Here is a 19,094-nt window from a genome sequence, read left to right as displayed (position 1 = left end):
CGGGCCCCAGCACCTCCCCGCCAGACACTTGGCTCCACCATGGAGGTGGGAGGTGCCCCACAGACCCTCACAAGACTCCACATTATGGTCCCAATCTGGCGCTGTCCACACTGCCTTCCGGCCCCTGGGTGGTCAGTGCCACTCACAGCGTGTGCAAGGCACCTGTCTGCACACTTTGTGTCACCAGGGGCACCACCCTGTCAGCCCAGTGTTACACACAACGGGGCAAAAAAACACCTTGGGGGCCAGTGGGAACAATCTCCTGTCCCTCTAACTGAGCCTGACCACTCAGCCCTGGGTCATCCCACAAAGACCACTCCCCGATCCCTGTGTTGCGTGGCCCAGAGCTCCCTGGTCTGGTCACCCTCAGAATTGAGGTGGGGGGAGTGGTGTGGTGGGGGAAGGGGGGAAGGCACCCCAAAGGGAAAGAATAGACAGTGAGGCCAGGCACCTGAGAAGAATATTTTTAAGTTTCTCGGAAAGCACTGCCGAGCCTCAACCCCTGGGTTTCCGGGGTGTAGACGGGGTCCAAGGGGATGGCTGATTCCTCTTACACTGCAGACCCTCCATTTCCAGCTCCCCCACGAGCATGTCCAGTCTAATTCCTAAAGTGACACCCTTGTCCCATAACTTCTCTGTGCTCCTGCACACACAGACACGCACACAGAGCTGCCCCCCATAACTGACCTCCCAGACAGGAATACTGGCCCACAACAGGACTTGCTCCATAAAGGAAAGGGCTCAGAGCAAAAGAAAACTGTAGGGTCCTTTGTCCACAATTATGCAGGATTTCAGGACGGTGACAGCAGGGCATTCAAACAGGGTCATTGTGAGACTGGGCCCTGTTGATGGCACAGGTCACAAGCCTTTGACCCTCTGCTTCCCCGGTGGCTCCCCCAGGGCCCAGGGAGGGTGGGACAGAGGCAGGTGCATGTGGACCAATCAGCAGGGGTGGGGGCTGAGCTGGTGGGGGTGGGGGACACGGGGGAAATGAGACTCCAGGGCCCAATCTCCCCCCCATCACTCGCTCTCACTCACTTTGGAGAAGCACATGGTGGCTCCGGGTTCTGCTGCTGTGACCTAGTGGGAGGAACAGGTGTGAGGAAAAGGATTTCAGAGAAGCAGCCTGTCCCGCCACCCTGGAAAGTCCTCTGGCTACAGATCAGCCCCCTCCCCCAACTTTTGCTTCTCCTGAGCCAGTGACCTTGAGCTCCTCCAGCCAGAGCCCCAGCTGAGCTGTCTGCTGACCCCTGAGATCCACTGATTTAAGAGCAGAAGAGAGAGGGGCGGGGGAGGGTGGAGCCACCCTGGGGCAGGATGCAGGGTCAGCTGTGTGTGTTTGCGTGTGTGTGACAGAAACAGAGACAGAGAGGGGAAGAGACAGAAGAAAGGAAAGACGAGGCGACAGAGGTCTGAGGGGCCTGGACTGAGGAGGGCATTTCCCTTACACTCAGGGTCCCTGGCTGTCGCCCCTCCACCCTGAGCTGGGATGGGACTCTCTGAGCCCAGCATGGGCCTCACCCCTGACCCATCAGCTCAAGAGAGGGGAGGGGCAGAGGGAAAGTCCAGACTTGAGACAGCAGGCTGAAGAATCTTCTGGAGCTCTGGAGAAGGACGTCACCCAGCTGCGGGTTAAGATATGGGGGATGCCCCTGAGCCCTCTGGGAGCCCCTCAATCCAGAGCCACCACGGCAGGGCTCTCCCTGGCCCTATCTCTCACAGCCTGGCCTGCCTCCCAGCTGCAGCCACAGCTCCTCACAGCCCAGCACGGCCATGGCCTTGCTGACTGTATTAGTGACCCAGAGCTGCCCTAACAAACTGCCACAGACCGGTGTCTAAACAGCACAAATTTATTCTCTCCCGGTGGAGCCTAGAAGTTGAAATCAAGGTGTCTGCAGGCTTGGTTCCTCTGAGAGCCCTGAGGGAAGGATGTGTTCCAGACCTCTCTCCTAGGCGTGCAGACAGCCATCTCCATGTTTACATGGCATCGTCCCTAGACATGTATCTGTCTCCTAATTCCCCATTTCTATAAGGTCACCAGTCATACTGGATTAGGGCATACACTAAGGACTTTTTTCTTTTTTTTTAAGGACTTCATTTTAACTTTATTCCCTCTGTAATGACCCATCTCCAGATAAGGTTGCATTCTGAGGTAGTGGCGGTTAGAACTTCACCATATGAATTTGGGGAAGCAAACTACAAACTGTAATATCCTTGAAGAAGAACAGGGTTCCTTAGGGGCCACTCGTGTGAGCCCAAGAGGGACAGACCTACAAGTCCCACTCCTTGGTGAAAGCGTCACTTGGGTTCACTGGACTCCAGCTAACATCCCCTGACCCTTAGGAGCCCATTCAATTGTCTGAAAACCCCTTTCCCCACCCAGGAAGTCCAGATCTTCCCTGAGCCATCTTTGAATTCCAGGGTGAGAGGGAGAGAAGGGAGCAGCTCCTGCTTCAGCTGCAAGTCGTATTTCTGGTTTCATCTCTGGAAACCTGGCTCCCTGAGACGTGACACTCTGCCCCCCATGTCTGTCTCATGAAGGCCACCATCTGAAGGCATTTTGTGTTTCATCATGGACTGAGCCATTTTCTTTAGAGCCTTAGTGAGATATAATTCACATACCATACAATTCACCCAGGAAAGTGCCCAATTCAATGCACAGAACTGCTCAACCATCACTACCACAATCAATTTCAGAGCATTTTCATCACCTCAAAAAGCCATTCTGGGGGTCTATCCTGGCGGTCCAGTGGTTAGGACACCTTGCTTCCACTGCAGGGGCATGGGTTCCATCCCTGGTCGGATCCCCTCATGCCACGCTGCTCAGCCAGCAGCCAGAAACAAAAAAAAAAGCCATTCTGCACCCCTAAGCCATCATCCTCCAGTGCCCGTTACCAGGCAACCACTAATCTACTTTCTGTCTCTGTAGATTTGCCTATTCTCGACATTTCATATAAACGGACTCATACAGTATGTGACCATTTGTATCTGGCTTCTTTCACTCGGTATAGTGTTTTCAGTTCCTCCATGTGGCAGCGTGTACCAGGACTTCATTCTTTTTTATGGCTGCACAACATTCCACAGTAAGGATAGACCACATTTTGTTTCTCCATTCATCCACTGATGGACTTTTGGGTTGTTTCCACCTTCTGGCTATTATGAATAATGTTGCTATGAACATTCATGTACAAGTTTCTGTGTGGACATGCTTTTTCTCATGAATTCCACCTAGGAGTAGAATGGCTGGGTCATACAGTAACTATGTTTTTAACTTTTTGAGGTACCACCAGACTATTTTCCAAAATGACAAATCATTCAACATTCCCAGCAGTAATGTATGAAACTTCCACACATCCTTATCAACACTTACTATTATGTCTTTTTTTTTTTTTTGCGGTACGCGGGCCTTTCACTGTTGCGGCCTCTCCCGTTGCGGAGCACAGGCTCCGGATGCTCAGGCTCAGCGGCCATGGCTCACGGGCCCAGCCGCCATGGCTCACGGGCCCAGCCGCCATGGCTCACGGGCCCAGCCGCTCCACGGCATGTGGGATCTTCCCAGGGCACGAACCCGTGTCCCCTGCATCGGCAGGCGGACTCTCAACCACTGCGCCACCAGGGAGCCCCCTTTGTCTTTTTGATTCTAGGCATCCTAGTGGGTGTGAAGTGGTATCTCACTCTGATTTTTATTTTCATTTCCCTGATGATTAAGGACGTTGAGCATCTTTTCATGTGCTTATGGGCCATTTGTACGTCTTCCTTGGAGAAATGTATACACTGATCCTTTGCCCATTTTTATTTTTTATTTTATTTAATGATTTTTTAAATAGTAGGTTTTATGTTTTTAAATTAAATATTTATTTATTTGGCTGCTCCGGGTCTTGCGGCATGAGGGATCTTTGTTGCAACATGCGGAATCTCTAGTTGAGGCATGCTTGTGGGATCTAGTTCCCTGACTAGGGATTGAACCAGGGCCCCTTGCATTGGGAGCGTGGAGTCTTAGCCACTGGACCACCAGGGAAGTCCCTTTGCCCATTTTTAAATTTATTTATTTATTTTTTATTTTTGGCTGTGTTGGGTCGTTTCTGTGCGAGGGCTTTCTCCAGTTGCGGCGAGCAGGGGCCACTCTTCATTGTGGTGCGCGGGCCTCTCACTGTCGCGGCCTCTCCCGTTGCGGAGCACAGGCTCCAGACGCGCAGGCTCAGTAGTTGTGGCTCATGGGCTTAGTTGCTCTACGGCATGTGGGATCTTCCCAGACCAGGTCTCGAACCTGTGTCCCCTGGATTGGCAGGCGGATTCTCAACCACTGCACCACCAGGGAAGCCCCATTTGCCCATTTTTAAATTGAGTTATTTGTCTTTTTATTGTTGTCAGGGTAGTGTATATATATTGGATAAAAGTCCCTTATCAGATATATCATTTGCAAAAAATTTTCCCCCGGGCTTCCCTAGTGGCGCAGTGGTTGAGAGTCCGCCTGCCGATGCAGGGAATACGGGTTTGTGCCCTGGTCCGGGAAGATCCCACATGCCGCGGAGCGGCTGGGCCCATGAGCCATGGCCGCTGAGCCTGCGCGTACGGAGCCTGTGCTCCGCAACGGGAGAGGCCACAACAATGAGAGGCCCGCGTATCACAAAAAAAAAAAAAAAAAAAAAAAAAAAAAATTCCCCATTCTTTTCACTTTTTTTTTTTTAAGAATTTATTGTACGTGAAATAAAACACATGTCGCATACCCTTTACCATCACCATTTTAAGTGCACGTTTCTGAGGCATCAGATATATTCACCTTCTCGTGGAGCCATCACCACCATCCCTAGAACTTCTCATCTTGTAAAACCAAAATTCCGCAACCATGAAATTCTCACTCCCCATCCCCTCCCACTGCCCCTGGCAACAACATCCACTTCGGTCCCTGAGTTGTTGACTCCAGAGACCCCATTGGGTGGAATCCTGCAGTGTTTGCTGCAGGGTCATTTTGGAAGAGCTGACTTGCAGTCTGAAGCTCTGCCTGTTTGGACCTAAAGAATCTGCATTTAGGGAGAGAGTGTATGAAGAAGGGGGTATACAAGGGACAAGGGTGTCTGGGGTGACTTTTCACTTTTCTGATGGTCTCCTTTGAAACACAAAAGTTTTACATTTTTATTATGGGACTGTACTGTTCTTTAAATAATATAATTCAATTTAATGTGGCATTTTTGTGTAGCAGACTTAATGAAGTCTTAAAGGCTGCAGAAGAAGTTTCCATTGTAGCAGTGAAAGCAGCCTCAAATTTCACATGGGACATCCCTCCTCTGGGCTCCCTTCAACCAACTTTTGGGTTCCTCCTCCCATTCATTCTCATCCACCCTGTCTCCCATCAATGCTGGACTCCAACCTCTTCTGCAAATCAGAGTGATTTGGGTCTGTCAAGTTTCTGCCACCGAACTTCACCCCAGCTCCATCAGTGCTCAGAAGAAACGAAGGGCTTTCTCTCCCGTCATTTTTATTGTCCTCCTGGTGGGGCTGACAAGCTCTTCAAATACAAGTTTCCTCCTCCTCATACTTCACAAGGATCCTAACAGAGGCCCAGATGGCTTTCTGGTGGCCTTGAATTTTCAGGTTCCAGGCTGGTTGAAGACACCTGGCTGTCGCCCTCCTACTGGTCTCCTGCTCGTGACCGAGGTGGGCAACATCCCCACTGGCCTCAGCTCTGGGCAGCACTGTGGGGCCGCTGAAGCTGGGTACCAACCAAAGAAGTGGCTGCTAAGTGACTCCACACATGGGGGGTGGACCTCTCTCAACCAAGGCCATCAGCTGGGCTTTGTAGACAACAGGAAGGGGTTGGCCCCTGGGAGAGAGAACATGGCAGAGACACAGAAAAGCCACAAGGCAGAGACACAGAGATGACAGCTGCTGGCCCAGCTCCCTTGCCCAGCAGGGCCACCCCCACCCCCACCCCAGCTTGTTCAAATGCAGATTCATGGCCCCAGCCCCAGAGTGAGCATTCAGAGCGAGGGCATGGAATCTGCATTTTTAAGTTTAGTGGGTCATTCTGTTGTGTAATATTCCAAAAGCATAGTTGCAGAGGCACTGATTTAGATCCTGAATTCTGTGGATAGTGGGCAGGGGGGAGGTTGCAGTGGGGTCAATGAGATGGCCCAGGTTCCACTCACTCATCACGCAGGAAAGCTGAGGAGCCAGTGACCCTGGACTAAGAAGGGACCAGTCCACTGTCTTTCCACCAGCATTGAGCTGATGGAGCCAAGCAGTTCAGAAGGAGGTGGTAGAGGCTCAGGTGTGGAGGTGGGGAGAGGCGTTTTAGGGACAGGATGGTGTCCTATTGAACGTAGGCATTTCTGGTACCAGCGTGGTGACTAGAAAGAAGGTCCACCCAGAACTTGGGACACTGGTGCTCAGGGGTGGTCTCAGGGCTGGGTTTGGGGTCTCCACCAATATGGCTTGACTGGGACTTCATGGACGCAGGGCAGGGTGAGAAACGTCAGAGCAGCAGGTGGAGAGCCAGCCTGGGGTTCAGCGTCCGGGGCAGGCCTGTCCTGTAAAGACCTGAACAGCTTGGGACAGCTGCTGTTGTCAGGCGGGTCCAAGGCTGCAGGGAGTCAGCCGGCTGAGCTCCGGGAAAGGCTAGGTATTCTGGGAAAATAAGAGTCCTGCGGGGTCGAAGCCAGGCCGGAGTCCGGGTTGCCAGGGGAGGGGAAGGAGAGAACTAGGAGGCCAAACACGTGGGGCATTCAGTGCCAGGGCTAGTCCTGTCGCCACCTCTTGGCCTTCCCAGGGCTTAACTCCACCCGCATCCGCCCAGGTGCATCCTCGCTGAGCTCCGCCTCCGGGGACAGAGGGCCCGCGGTGGGAGATCTGGTCCCTTCCATGTGGCGGGCGGTCCCCCCTCAGCGGGAGGCGAAGCCCGCCACCAGCAGGGGCAGAAGGGGCAGCAGGGGGGCCACGGACGGCCGCCCTGCCGCCTGACTGATCTCGCACTGACAGTCGCAGGCTCCTGGCTTAAGGGTCGCTTTGGGGGGTCTGGGGGCGGAGCAGTCCAGAAACTTAGGGCCCATTGGTTGGGGAGAGTCCTGCTCGGCTTTGACGCTACCCTTGGGGAAGCGCCAGTAGTGGGCGCCCTTGAAGAAGTAGGTGTCACCTGAGGGGAGGGAGCAGATGCTTCAGGGGCTGGTCCAGGCCTGCCCCTCCCCCCGTGTAGCTTCTCTCCCCAGGGCTCTCCAAAACCCCGGGACGTCCTCTAGCTCCCCATCCCTCGGCCTCTCCCCGCGGGCGCTCTCTCCCACCTGTGTTGCTGACGGTGACGTCGTCGGGGGCGTGCGGTGCCCCCTCCCAGAGGCTCAGGTCGCGCGGGTAGCCGGGGTCCGGGCGCGCTGCGGCCTCGTCGTACCGCCAGTACCGCCTGCCCCGGATCAGGTAGGTCTTCCCGTTCAGCGGCCAAGAAAACACGGCGTCCACCTCCTCTCCCGCGGGCAGCCCCAGCTCCGTGAGCGGCCGCGCGGCGCCCTCCAGCTGCCGGTCCTGGAACACCCAGAACTGCGGACCTGAGTGGGTGGGGGGGAGGGGCAGGTGAGCGGCGCTGCGCACGCCCGGAGCCAGCCACGCCTCGAGCCCCACTCACCGCTGAAGAGAAGGATCCGGCCGTCCGGAGGCCGGGCGTAGGCGGCCTGGATGACCTTCACCTGGGCCGGCAGCCCCTCCCAGAAGCGATGGAGCCGGGCGGGCCGGGGGGACACCAGCTGTCCCGAGGGCTGGAGGCGCCAGAACCACGGGCCTACGGGGGAAGAAGGGGTGGGCATGTGGGCGTGAGATGAGACGGCAGGAGGTCTCCTCCCCACCCCCCACCCCGCAGTGTGTGGCTCGAACACAGCGCTAGGTTTCCCCTCCCACCGCAGGTTGGGCAGGTCCATCTGAAAATCAAGGCTGCAGTGGCTCTTGGGTGACCGGCTGATCCAGGGCTTTCCCCTTTTTAGCACTGAAAGTCCCGCATCCCTGCGAACCTCATAGCCCCGGCGGGCGGGTCACTCTAAGTGGGTAGGAAGCCAACTATATGGGGTCGGGGAGGTCCGAAGTCACTTACCTTTGAAGAAGAAAGTTTCGCCTCGGATGTTGGCGATGGCGTCAAAATGGCCATCACATCGATCAGGAACGGGTTGGGAGGGGCTGGGAAGGAAAAGAGAGGTGAACAGAGAGGGTTGGGGGGCCCCTCTCCCTTTACTTAACCTGGACGGCATCCTACAAGGCAGGGACTCTTACCTGCCCATCTCGTGTAGGAGGACCCTGAGGTTAGGGAGCTCACCCAAGGCCTCACAGCAGAAGAGATACTCACCGGTCCGGGGGCAGGGCAGGGGGCGGGGGAGGAGGAGCCAGGGGTTTCCTTGTGGGCTTGTCAAGTGGGGTTTGGGCTGCTTTCCCTGTGGAGAAACCGTTAGAGAGCGGTGAGTCCCCTGACCCTGCTGCAGAGGCTAACCGGCGAGCGCCCCATCGCTCCTTGTACCGTAGAGCTGTTGCAGGCCTTCGAGGTCGTCCTGGGACAGGCGGTACTCGGTGGGGTTGCCCACCGGGCCCTGGTAAAAGGGCCTCATGATGGAGTTGGCCGCTGAGGAGTGGCCCAGGCCCAAGGCGTGGCCAAACTCATGAACAGCCACGGCAAACAGGTCCGTCCCTTCGCCATCTGGGGAGGGAGGGAGAATGGGCTGGAGCTGTGCCCCACCCCCACCCCTAGCACCCCCAGGCCCCGGGGAATGGGGCCTTCTGCTGGGCAGAAACAACCAGGAGACCCTCACAGGTGGCCATGGCCTCCTCTACCCGGACACCCGCCCCCACCCCCCCAGCCATTTTATCCTTCCTCTCTGCATTCACTTATTTGGTAAATGTTCTTGAGTAGCCTTGTTTGGCCGTGCTAGATACTGGAGTGCCAGTCTGAAAAGAGCCACAGAGCAGGTTGGGGGAAGAGCAGGAGGAAACAGTGTGAATAGAGGAAGGAGCAGCTTTACACTGACGAAGCCCCTTCCCCCAAGAAGGCAACATACAGAAACATTCTGGGGGAATCAGGAAACTTAGGGTGTGTGCGGTTCTCTTAAGGGAGCTCCAGCCCTTGGAGTACCCTTCTCACAGCTCCAGTCTGTTGGCAGAGGCCCGCCACCCCTCCAAACCCTTCCCACTCCCACCATGGGGAATGTTGGTCAGACTCCATGGCCCCACTCCCACCCCATGGTCTGCCGTCCCGGCTTCACCTCCCGCCCCAGTGCCCACAACCCCTCAGTCCTCTATTTTCCCTCCCCCATCTCCCTCTCCCATGCCTCCACCCCCACCCCCACCTCCCTGGGGTCCTCGCCTTCCCTCCCCACCACTGCAGACTTCATCCCTCTCAGAACACAAAGCTCTAGCACGGACTCTCCAACCACAGCCTGCTAGCCCTGGCGCCCAGCCTCTCTGACCACAGAAGCCTCTTCCTTGGGGGGACAGCCCAGGTGCCAGGACCGAGCCTCTCCACACTCCCAGCTGCTGGCCAAACCCCAGCGCCTCATTGATTCCTGAGCCAGTGAGAGGCCAAGGAGGGACAGAGACAGCAAGAGAGGCAAGCAGCCCCGCCTGGAGGTACAGATTTCCCCAGATGTTGATCTACTTCATGGAAATCTCTAACTAGAGTGAGCAGTGCTGCATGTGGGTTTATTGGAAGTAACCTGGTGAACTGAAAAGCAAATTTCTCTCCACCCCTCAAGGCCACTAGGCGAGAATCTAAGGATGAAATGAGTGAGTCATAAGCAGAGTAGCAAACACTTGTCCCCATTTACTTTTCACAAACCTCTACCTCCTATCCCCATTTTACAAGTGAGGAAACTGAGGCACAGAGAGATCAAGTTAAATGACAGAGCTGGTACCCTGGCTGTGCTGTCCTGCAGCTCAGCAATGATTTCAGATGTCTTGGTCAAACTTGTAAGTACTGATGAATTCCCATGTTGACTGTGGATTTTCTCACTGCACTGAGTGCTTTTTCTAAGAAATTGGAGGACAGGACATTTGGTGTCTTAATTGGGTAGATCTTTTTCATATCTCACCACTCCCCCCCACCCCGCCTTGCCTCTCCTTTGGCCGCACCCCTTTCTTGCAACCTTCTCACGCTATTCAGCTGGGGAAATTACACAACCATGCAGATCCAGCCACATGAGACTCCCGGTGCCCATCTCTGGGGGTCCTCAGCACCTCCTCGCATCCTTGCCCACAGCCTCAGTGGGCAGCTCCTTTGCTCTCTCCACTCAGCTTCAATTCCAGACTCATAGCCCCTTCAGCCCGCTACCCAGCCCCAGCCCCAGCTCCCAACTCTTAGATGACAAATGCTGACAAATGCATTTCCTATTTCATCAAGACAGGCCGCTGGTGTAATCTGTAACTTCCTGTGCATCGGGCACAGCGCTTCATCTCCCCCAGCTCACCTCCTGCCTCTTGCAGTGCCCTGGGCAGAGGTCCTTGCCTCGCTCACCTCCTCCAGGACAAGGACAATGCCCCACCCATCCGTTCATCACTGCATTCATACGTGCATGCATCCAGCTGTCCATCCATCCATCCGTGTGTCCGTTCATCCATCCATTTATCCATCCATTAATCCATGATCCATGTACCCATCCCCCACCCCTTTCTTTCTATTGGCTCATCCACTGTCCCTGAGTGCTCAAGACTCCCTCATCCTAAGACACCCCCTGGACCTGTCTGCCCCCCATCCATATCCCTTCTCCCTCCCCAACAAGTTCTCTGGTCAGTGGTCTGAACTCAGCCTTCAATTCCTCAGCTCCTCTCACGCCTCTGTGGTCTAGATTCTCCCGCCACCCACCAAGCCTGTGGGCACTAAGGTCACTTTGTCCCCAGAGGGCCAGATCCAGGCATAAATAACTTACTGGATGATTTGCTGCCCTGCTCACTCCTGTCCACTTCCTCCTTTGCTTTTGTTCTTGGTCACCTTTCAGCCTGTTTTTGTGTGTGTGTGTGTGGTACGCGGGCCTCTCAGTGTTGTGGCCTCTCCCATTATGGAGCACAGGCTCCGGACGCACAGGCTCAGCAGCCATGGCTCACAGGCCCAGCCGCTCTGCGGCATGTGGGATCTTCCCGGACCGGGGCACGAATCCGTGTCCCCTGCGTCGGCAGGCAGACTCTCAACCACTGCGCCACCAGGGAAGCCCTCAGCCTGGTTTTTCTCCATTTCCTTTCATTCCTCCTTCCCTGCCACCCTCCTCTTAACTGTGGGACACCCCACAGCTCTGAACTTGATCGTCACATTCTACATTCTCCTGGAACCTTACCCCCAAGTACTGCCAACTCTCAAATCTGCCACCAGACCCAGCTCATAGCAGCTGGCAGTGAACAGCCTGTTCTGTGCTGAGAGCTGTAGGTGAATTATTCGTCTAATCTGCAAGCCCATGGGACCAGCACATACTATTATTATCCCCACTTCTCAGATGAAGAAACTGAGCACATTGAGGTCAAGTAACTGATACACGCAGCAGGCAGAAGAACCCTGGCTCGAGTTCCACTTCAACCCGGAGATCTTAAATGCTGCATTACACAGCCTCCCTATGGTGGATTTGTCTATCTATGTGATCTGCACCTCACCCAAATCCTCTACAGAGCCTGTGTGCCCATCCTCCGGCCACCCCCTCCCCCAGGAAATGGCTCTCCCTCCTGGCCCAGCCTCCCCTTCCCTGAGCAGTCTGCAGCCAGTGGCTGATCGATGTGGGGAGCGGGGGGCTGGAAGAGCTGGGCCCCCTTCCTCCAGGCAGAACCAGCCCTGTGGCATTATTTATGCTCCAGTGTTCCCTGTGGGGTCAGGCTCCTGTCCAGCTGAGACCACATCCTTGCTTAGCTTCTTTCCCCAGTCCTCTCCTGCTTCCCTTTCCCCTGAGAACATGCCCCCGAAAACTGCTTGCACAAGAATTTTCCTCTCAAGCTCCAGTTCTGGGGAACCTGACCTAAGTTGGAGGAATCCAAATTCTAGTGCAAGATACCCAACCACTAATGCACCACCTGCACTGACCAGCCAACCAGCACTGCAGGCACACGTCCCAACCTGAACTCACCCCTGCCTTCCCGAGTCTGCTCCTCCTCCTCCCCCACTTCCCACCTGTATTAACAGGACACCATCCTCCAGGGGCCTTGAGCCAGAAACCTGGCTGGTACCCAACCATCCTCACCCCCCTTCACCCCTAGAACCCAGTCAGATCCCAATCTTTGCCCATCCTGACTAGACTCCCCTCAGAGCTGCCCACTGCCCTCTGCCCCCACTCCCATCCCCTCCACCATCTCTCACCTGGACCCCAAGATAGCTTCCTGCCTCCCTGTCCCTATCTTGCCCCCAACGGCAGCCAGTGGTATTTCTAGAATGCAAAACCTTCCACAGTTCCCACTGCCTTCAGAATCCTATCATCCAGACCCCACCATGTGCTGTCCAAGACCCCTCGTGATGTGAGACCTGCCCTCCAGCCTCTGTAGTCCCCTCCCAACACCATATTTTTGCCTTCCAGCCCCAAATGTCCCAGGCCATTTCTCCCCCCAGTGCTCCCACCCCTGACTCCCCTGGCCTCAGAGAGCTCACTGGCTTGTGCTTTCTTATGTGTCCCCTCTCCCACACCCCCACCCCACCCCTGCCCTGCATACGCCGGGAGAGTGGAACCTCGGGCACTAGTTGGTACTCAGTATATATGTGTGGAACAAACAAAGTCACCACTTCCAGGAAGTCCCCGGCACTCAAGAGCTTTGGATCAGCCTTCCTTTGAGCACTCCCAGGCTTGAGGACATCCTCTGTTGTGATTCCCCGTGGTTTTGTCACCATGTGTAGCAATTGCCAGTTACTCTTCTGACTCAGCTGCTGGCAGAGCTGTGTTTTTGCCCCTTTAAGTCCTCAGCCCTACCTTGGAGCTGAGCATCTAACAGGACTCTGTGATGGGCAATTTTCTGTGTTAACTCGGCCAGACTATGGCGCCCCGGTGCTTGATCAAACACCAGTCTAGATATTGTTGTGGAGGTTATTTTATAGACATGGATAACGTTTATATTCAATTGACAGTAAGTAGAGCAGATCACCCTCCATAGCGTGGGTGGGCCTCGTCTAATCAGTTGAAGGCATTAAGAACAAAAACTGAGCTTTCCTGGAGAAGAAGGAATTCTGCCTCAAAGACTGCAATGTAGAAATCCTGCCTGGGTTTCCAGCTGGCTTGTTCTGCAAATACCGGACTCAGAAGTGCACCACCAAGTCACCTGAATTTCCAGCTTGCAGGCCTGCCCTACAGATTTTGGGCTTACCAGCCTCTGGAATCCTATGAGCCAATTCCTTAAAATAAATCACTTTCTACACATACATACACACACACACACACACACACACACACACACATCCAACTGGTTCTATTTCTCTGGAGAAGCCCAACTGATACAGCCTCCATAAATAAAGGTAATTTAAACTTAATTCTTAAGGACAGACAGATCTGGGGAGAGGATCTCTCAGAAGAGGGGAGAGTGTACCTTTTGACCCAAAAGTCCAGATCTCCTCATCATCGAAGTGAGTGTCCCCAGAGATGGAGTGCTCCCCAGGGAAGAAGGCATGGGCGAGGGTGCCCCCCTGCCCGTCGAAGGGGTAACTGTCCTGGTGATAGGCCCGGGCAAAGTCGATAAGGATATCAGGCTCCATCGGGTCCTGAGAACCCATTTCCTGGAATTCAAGGCCTGACTCAACACCCCAGGTGGTCAAGGCATGGTGCATGAGGGTCCGCACTGTCTCCTGGCTCAGCACTGAGCCCTGGGGGAAGGAGTTTACCCTGGAAAGAGGAGGGGCGAGTGAGGGGGGCTGAGGAGAGAGAAGGCAGCCACTCACTCGAAGCTGGGTCAGGCAGGCCCAGGGTGGGAGAGGGCGCCAGGACCTACCTCCACGTCAGGGTTCGCTTCTTCCACACGGTACCACTCAGAGCATACCGGCGGCGCCGCCTGACCAGCCCCGCCGCCCCCAGCACATCAGGCAGGGAGCAGCGGGGCTTATGCATGGTGGCCACTGTCACAGGGTCTGGGGGAGAGGTTGTGGCAGAGGGGGGTCACCAGTAGGCACAAGCTCACTTTCTCCATGGGGAAACTGAGTCTCATAGTGCTTCAAACACTTGCCCAATAAGGCCCCACATCTTCGATTGGAACCCAGGCCATCTAATTCTGGAAGCCAGCTCATACCAGACTATGACACTGCCCTTCTGGGTAGTATCACTCTCTGCACGGCCCTGCATGGACTCAAGAGTCTCAGGCCAGGATCTGGGCATCCTGCTTCCCTGAGCCCTGGCCGCTGGCCTCTAGAGAAAGGAACCCTGGGGGTGCAGTGAGAACTACTCTCTTGGAGGCTGGAACCCCTGGGAGGTTGCCCATACCTCACACGCTAGCTCCCAAGTCCCCATCACATCCAGATAAAGTTGAAAGTCCTCAGGCCAGCTGGGTCTCTGGTCTGTGGCAAGCCCCTCCTAGGTCAGATCTCCTGGAATCCCCTTTACCAGCTTGGCTCCATCCCCAGCCGTCCCCTCACTCCAAGTGAAGGTTGAGGTGAAAAAGAGCAATTGAGGGCTTCCCTGGTGGCGCAGTGATTGAGAGTCCGCCTGCCGATGCAGGCGACACGGGTTCATGCCCCGGTCCGGGAAGATCCCACATGCCGCAGAGCGGCTAGGCCCGTGAGCCATGGCCGCTGAGCCTGTGCATCCGGAGCCTGTGCTCCGCAACGGGAGAGGCCACAACAGTGAGAGGCCCGCGTACCGCAAAAAAAAAAAAAAAAAAGAGCAATTGAGCACATCCTGTTGCCCAAAGGGTCCTACCTCCCCTCGTAGCTGGACAGGACCCCTCCACCTCTCTCTTCCTTTCATTTAACCCAACAGACGAGCCTCTCAGCTCTACCTCCAAAATATACACCCTGGATTCAGCTGCGTCTCATCACATCGTTGCCTGAACACTACGTGCCTCCTTCCTGTTCTGGGTGCTCCCCACCCTCCATTCTCCAGCAGTAAGCAGAGGAAGCTTAAAATTGCAAATCACACACAAAAAAATTGCAAATCACATCAAGTTGCCTCTCTCCCTCAAACCCGCTCAGGGTTTCTTATCACACTTGAAATCAAACCGAAACACCTTTCACGGCCCCTGATCAGGTTCTTGTTTAGCTCATCAGTCCTCCTTTCATTACAGGCATGCAAGCCAGTGTCTGCCACAGGGCCTTTGCACTTGCCTGTGACACTCTTTTCCCACATCTTCCCATGGCTGTTTCCTCCTCTTTGTGTCCTATGAATTCTTCAAGTCATATGAGCTCCTCCCAACTCATATGACATCTTTCAGAGAGGCCTGCCCTGCCCAGACCAGCTCCCTGAATACCATTAGCATTTTATTTTCATCAGAATGCTCACCACTATCTGAAATTAGTTTGCATATTTCTGTTCTTGATCTGTGTGTGTCTCCCTCTAGGATGTTAGCTCCGAGAGAGCAGGGACCTCATTTACCTTGTTCACTATACCAGCAGAGCCTGAAATGACCTCACATGTCATTTATCAAGAAGAGATTCCTGATAATTACTGAAAGAGGAATATCTTAGAACCTCTGAGTTGGGACCTGAGGTCAGCATTTCATAACGCCCATGATTCAGATACACGGGAGGTTTAGAAACTGCGGTTGGTTGGGTGGGCAACAACGGTCAGGCTGGGTGCGGAGGCTGGGCTGGGGGAGGGAGGATGGGGGCCACATACCCAGGACGCCTGTCTCTGGCAGACCCGCAAACCTCTGCATGACCTTGATCGCATCCCGCAGCTTTGCAGGGCTCTGCAGCTGGGCCTGGGCAGGGTGAGGTGGCGGCAGGTAGCCATAGCGGGTCAGCCAGTCCTAGACCAGAGGAGGGAACAGGGGAAGCAGGAAAGGTCGAAGAGATGGGACTTTCCCTTCCCACCACCATCCTGGAAGCCCCACCTCTCACCAGACATGGATAGTCCAGAGTCCTCAGCCTCGGGTACTGGCCTGCTCCCCATCTCAAGGTACAGGCCCTCCAGCCCTGGGCTTGCCCTTGTTCATCTGTTCCCAAGAGTCCCCACCTCCCGACCATAACCCCTTTCCAGATTTCCAAATTCGGGCCCCGAACCTCCTGACGGATCCAATAATTTGGGTCCCCTGTCTCCATCCCCGGTCACTCTTTGGACATTTGAACCGCCCCCAGCTTCCTCTGAACCCGAGAGTTCAGGCCCCGGCTTCCCTCTCCCAGACCCCTGCAGGTTCAGGAGCCCGCGAACCCCGGCACTCACCACGCCCAGGCTCACGTCCTGCGCGGAGGGCTCCCGGGCGCGCGCGGGCTGCGGCAGCAGCGGGAGCAACAGCGCCAGGAGCCGGAGCATGGCGCGGTCCTGCCCTGGCAGCCGGCGGAGCTCGAGGGGACCTGACCCACGCCGCCCTGGGGATCCGGGGGTGGAGATCAGGGGCCCAGATTGGTTCAGGGGACCCGGCGCGGGATACGAGGAGTGGGCGAGGGGATGGGGGGCCGCTCGGGGATCCGGGACCCTGGGAGCACGATCCGGGGGGCACAGGGGCGTCCAGCGGAGGGCCGGCAGAGTTGAGAGGGTGCGGGAAGGGGGTGGAAGCTCGGGCTCCGGGTCCGCGACGGCCGCCTCTCGGGGATGCGGGCCGGTCCTGTCCGCGCCGACGGCCCCTCCTCCGGACTGGAGCGGCGGGCCCGGCGGGGAGGGGCGGGTCAGGCGCAACCCACTAGGCGAAGACGGCGCAGCAGGGGAAAGGGCCGGATCTTCGGTCTTCCAGCGAGACGAGGCGGGCCGGGTGGTGACGCAGGACTTCTCCCGGACCCAGGACCTCTCCTCCGAGCGCTACACAGATCGCGGGGCGCGGCCCCAGCCCCGGCCGCAAGTTTCTGTTCCCAGATCCCGGCTCCGGTGGGACTCTCCGGAGCGCCGCTCGCTTCTGCTTTTTCAGATCCTCGAAGCCGGGCCCGGGGGAGAGGCGGCTCGGGGTCCTCCCCTTCCCCCAGGCGCCCTTCCCGGAGACCCCAGGACGCTCGGCCGGCCAAGCGCAGGGGGGATTTCCGGGCGGCGGGAGGCTGGGCCGCTTCCCCCTCCGCGGGGCCCTGGCACGCCCCCCGCCCATCTCCGCCCGCGGTCCCCGTGTGCGCGCGTGCGGCTGCCTGTGGCCACCGAATTCATTCCCCCAATCACGTGGGCTGCGCGGGTCTCTGCTTCCTACGCGGTGGTCCTAGCAACTCTAGATCCCAGACCCGGGTGCTACTTCGGGGCAGGTACTAGGCATTTAAAAATCCAGTAACATGCTCGCAGGAGCTGGAGCGCCGGCCCCGGGCCGGGAGCGCAGGGCGGAGGAGGGGTGAATAGGAGGAGATCCCGGAGGCACAGCCGCCCCTCGCGCCCCCCGGGGAGCCGGGTGCTGGGAGGCCGAGCAGCTGGAGAAGGATGAGGATGAAGGTGGGGGCGGACTTCCTGGCGAGGGCGGCTGAGTGAAAGAGCTCAGTCTGTGGCGCAAGCTGGGCAGCCACAGGACCCCATGTGTGTTTTAAACAAAATAAATAGTGAGCAGGATTAGCAAGCTAGAGATGCAAACTAAAACACTGAGATCCTGTGCTGATCCGCTGGGGCTGCCATAACAAACTACCACAGACCAGGTGGCCTGAACAACGAGAGAAATTTATTTCCTGACAGTTCTGGAGGCCGGAAGTCCAAGATCAAGGTGCAGGCAACGTCGATTTTTCCAGGCTTCTCTTCTCACCTTGCAGGTGGTTGTTTTGTCCCTGTGTCCTCACATGGTCTTTCCTCTGTGCCCACGCAGCCTTGGTGTCTCTTTGCGGTCCATATCCCCTCTTCTCATAAAGACACCAGTCACATTGGATGAGGGCCCACCCTAATGGCCTCATTTTACCTTAATCACTTCTTTAAAGGCCTATCTCCAAATCCCCACATTTTGACTGGGGATTAGGACTTCAACATACAAATTTAGGGACACTGGTTCAGTCCATAATGGATCCCGTATGCAATAAAAACGTCCACTCCTTCTCCTGGTGTTTCTCCTTTGCTCTCACACACTACCGCACTCACAATGTTTAACATCTGACACCAGATGTGTGGGGTTTTTCCCCACATCGGGCAATTCTCTGTGACACCAGCTGGGTGTCCTACGATTCTTCAATTTTGATAGTAACCAGAGTTATTGAAGACCCCGCAGGTTAAGGGTTCAGTCCCACGAGACTGCCCCCTATTTCAGATGCCAATCACAAGTAGGAGGTCTCCAGGTCACCCCAGGTTCTGCCAAGTTGGCTACAAATCAGAGGTTCCCATGACTTCCCCCTCCTTGGACTTGATAATCTTTGCTAGAACAACTCACAGAACTGGGGGAAACACTTACTTACATTTACCAGCTTTTTATGTAATAAAAAAATAGGATAAGGAATATAGATGAACAGCCAGATGAAGAGATACATCGGGCAAGGTCTGGAAGGGTCCCCAGCCCAGGAGCTTTTGTCCCCGTGGAGTTGGAGTGCACCACCCTCCTGGGATGTAGATGTGTTCACCAACCCAGAAGCTCTCTGAACCTCATACTTTGGGGATTTTTATGGAGGCTCATCACGTAGGCATGATTAATTATAAACAATATCCAGCCCCTCTTCCCTCCCTGGAGCATGAGAGGTGGGACTGAAAGTTCCAAGCTTCAGGTGACCAGCCCCCATCCAGGAGCTATCAAGAAGCCCACCCAGAGTCACCTTATTAGAACAAAAGACACCCCTATCACCCAGGAAATTCTGATGGATTTAGGAGCCCTGGGTCGGAAACTGGGGACAGAGACCAAATATTAGAACAAAAGATGCTCCTAATACTCTTATCACTTAGGAAATCACAAGGGTTTTAGGAATTCTGTTCCAGGAACCAAGGGCAGAGACCAAAAGACATATTTTCTATTATTTCACAGCCCACCCCCTTGTCTAGCCATGGAACATTTACAGCAAAACAATATGCAACTTGAAAGATACTGGCATGTTACAGAATCCCATGCCGTCAGCAATCACTCCAGTCCATCATCATATCATATGAAAGTGTCTGCCAGGGTGA

At 55.5% G+C, this 19,094-nt stretch overlaps 1 protein-coding gene across 1 annotated transcript; it reads right to left on the bottom strand.

The window, feature by feature from the left end:
• Positions 1 to 5,963: 5,963 nt before the first annotated feature.
• MMP25 (matrix metallopeptidase 25) lies at positions 5,964 to 16,370 on the bottom strand (the record flags this gene model as incomplete). The annotated part of the gene is made up of 10 exons (XM_079945544.1): positions 5,964 to 7,129; positions 7,275 to 7,532; positions 7,610 to 7,762; positions 8,069 to 8,151; positions 8,318 to 8,402; positions 8,486 to 8,662; positions 13,501 to 13,793; positions 13,900 to 14,035; positions 15,735 to 15,867; positions 16,281 to 16,370. 10 exons carry the CDS (start codon positions 16,368 to 16,370, stop codon positions 6,879 to 6,881), a joined length of 1,659 nt encoding a protein of 552 aa, XP_079801670.1. The 3' UTR covers positions 5,964 to 6,878.
• Between the last annotated feature and the right edge of the window lie 2,724 nt (positions 16,371 to 19,094).

Source organism: Stenella coeruleoalba (genome assembly GCF_951394435.1).
Source record: "Stenella coeruleoalba genome assembly, chromosome: 15".
NCBI lineage: Eukaryota > Metazoa > Chordata > Mammalia > Artiodactyla > Delphinidae > Stenella > Stenella coeruleoalba.
This window is presented reverse-complemented; position numbering and strand designations above follow the sequence as displayed.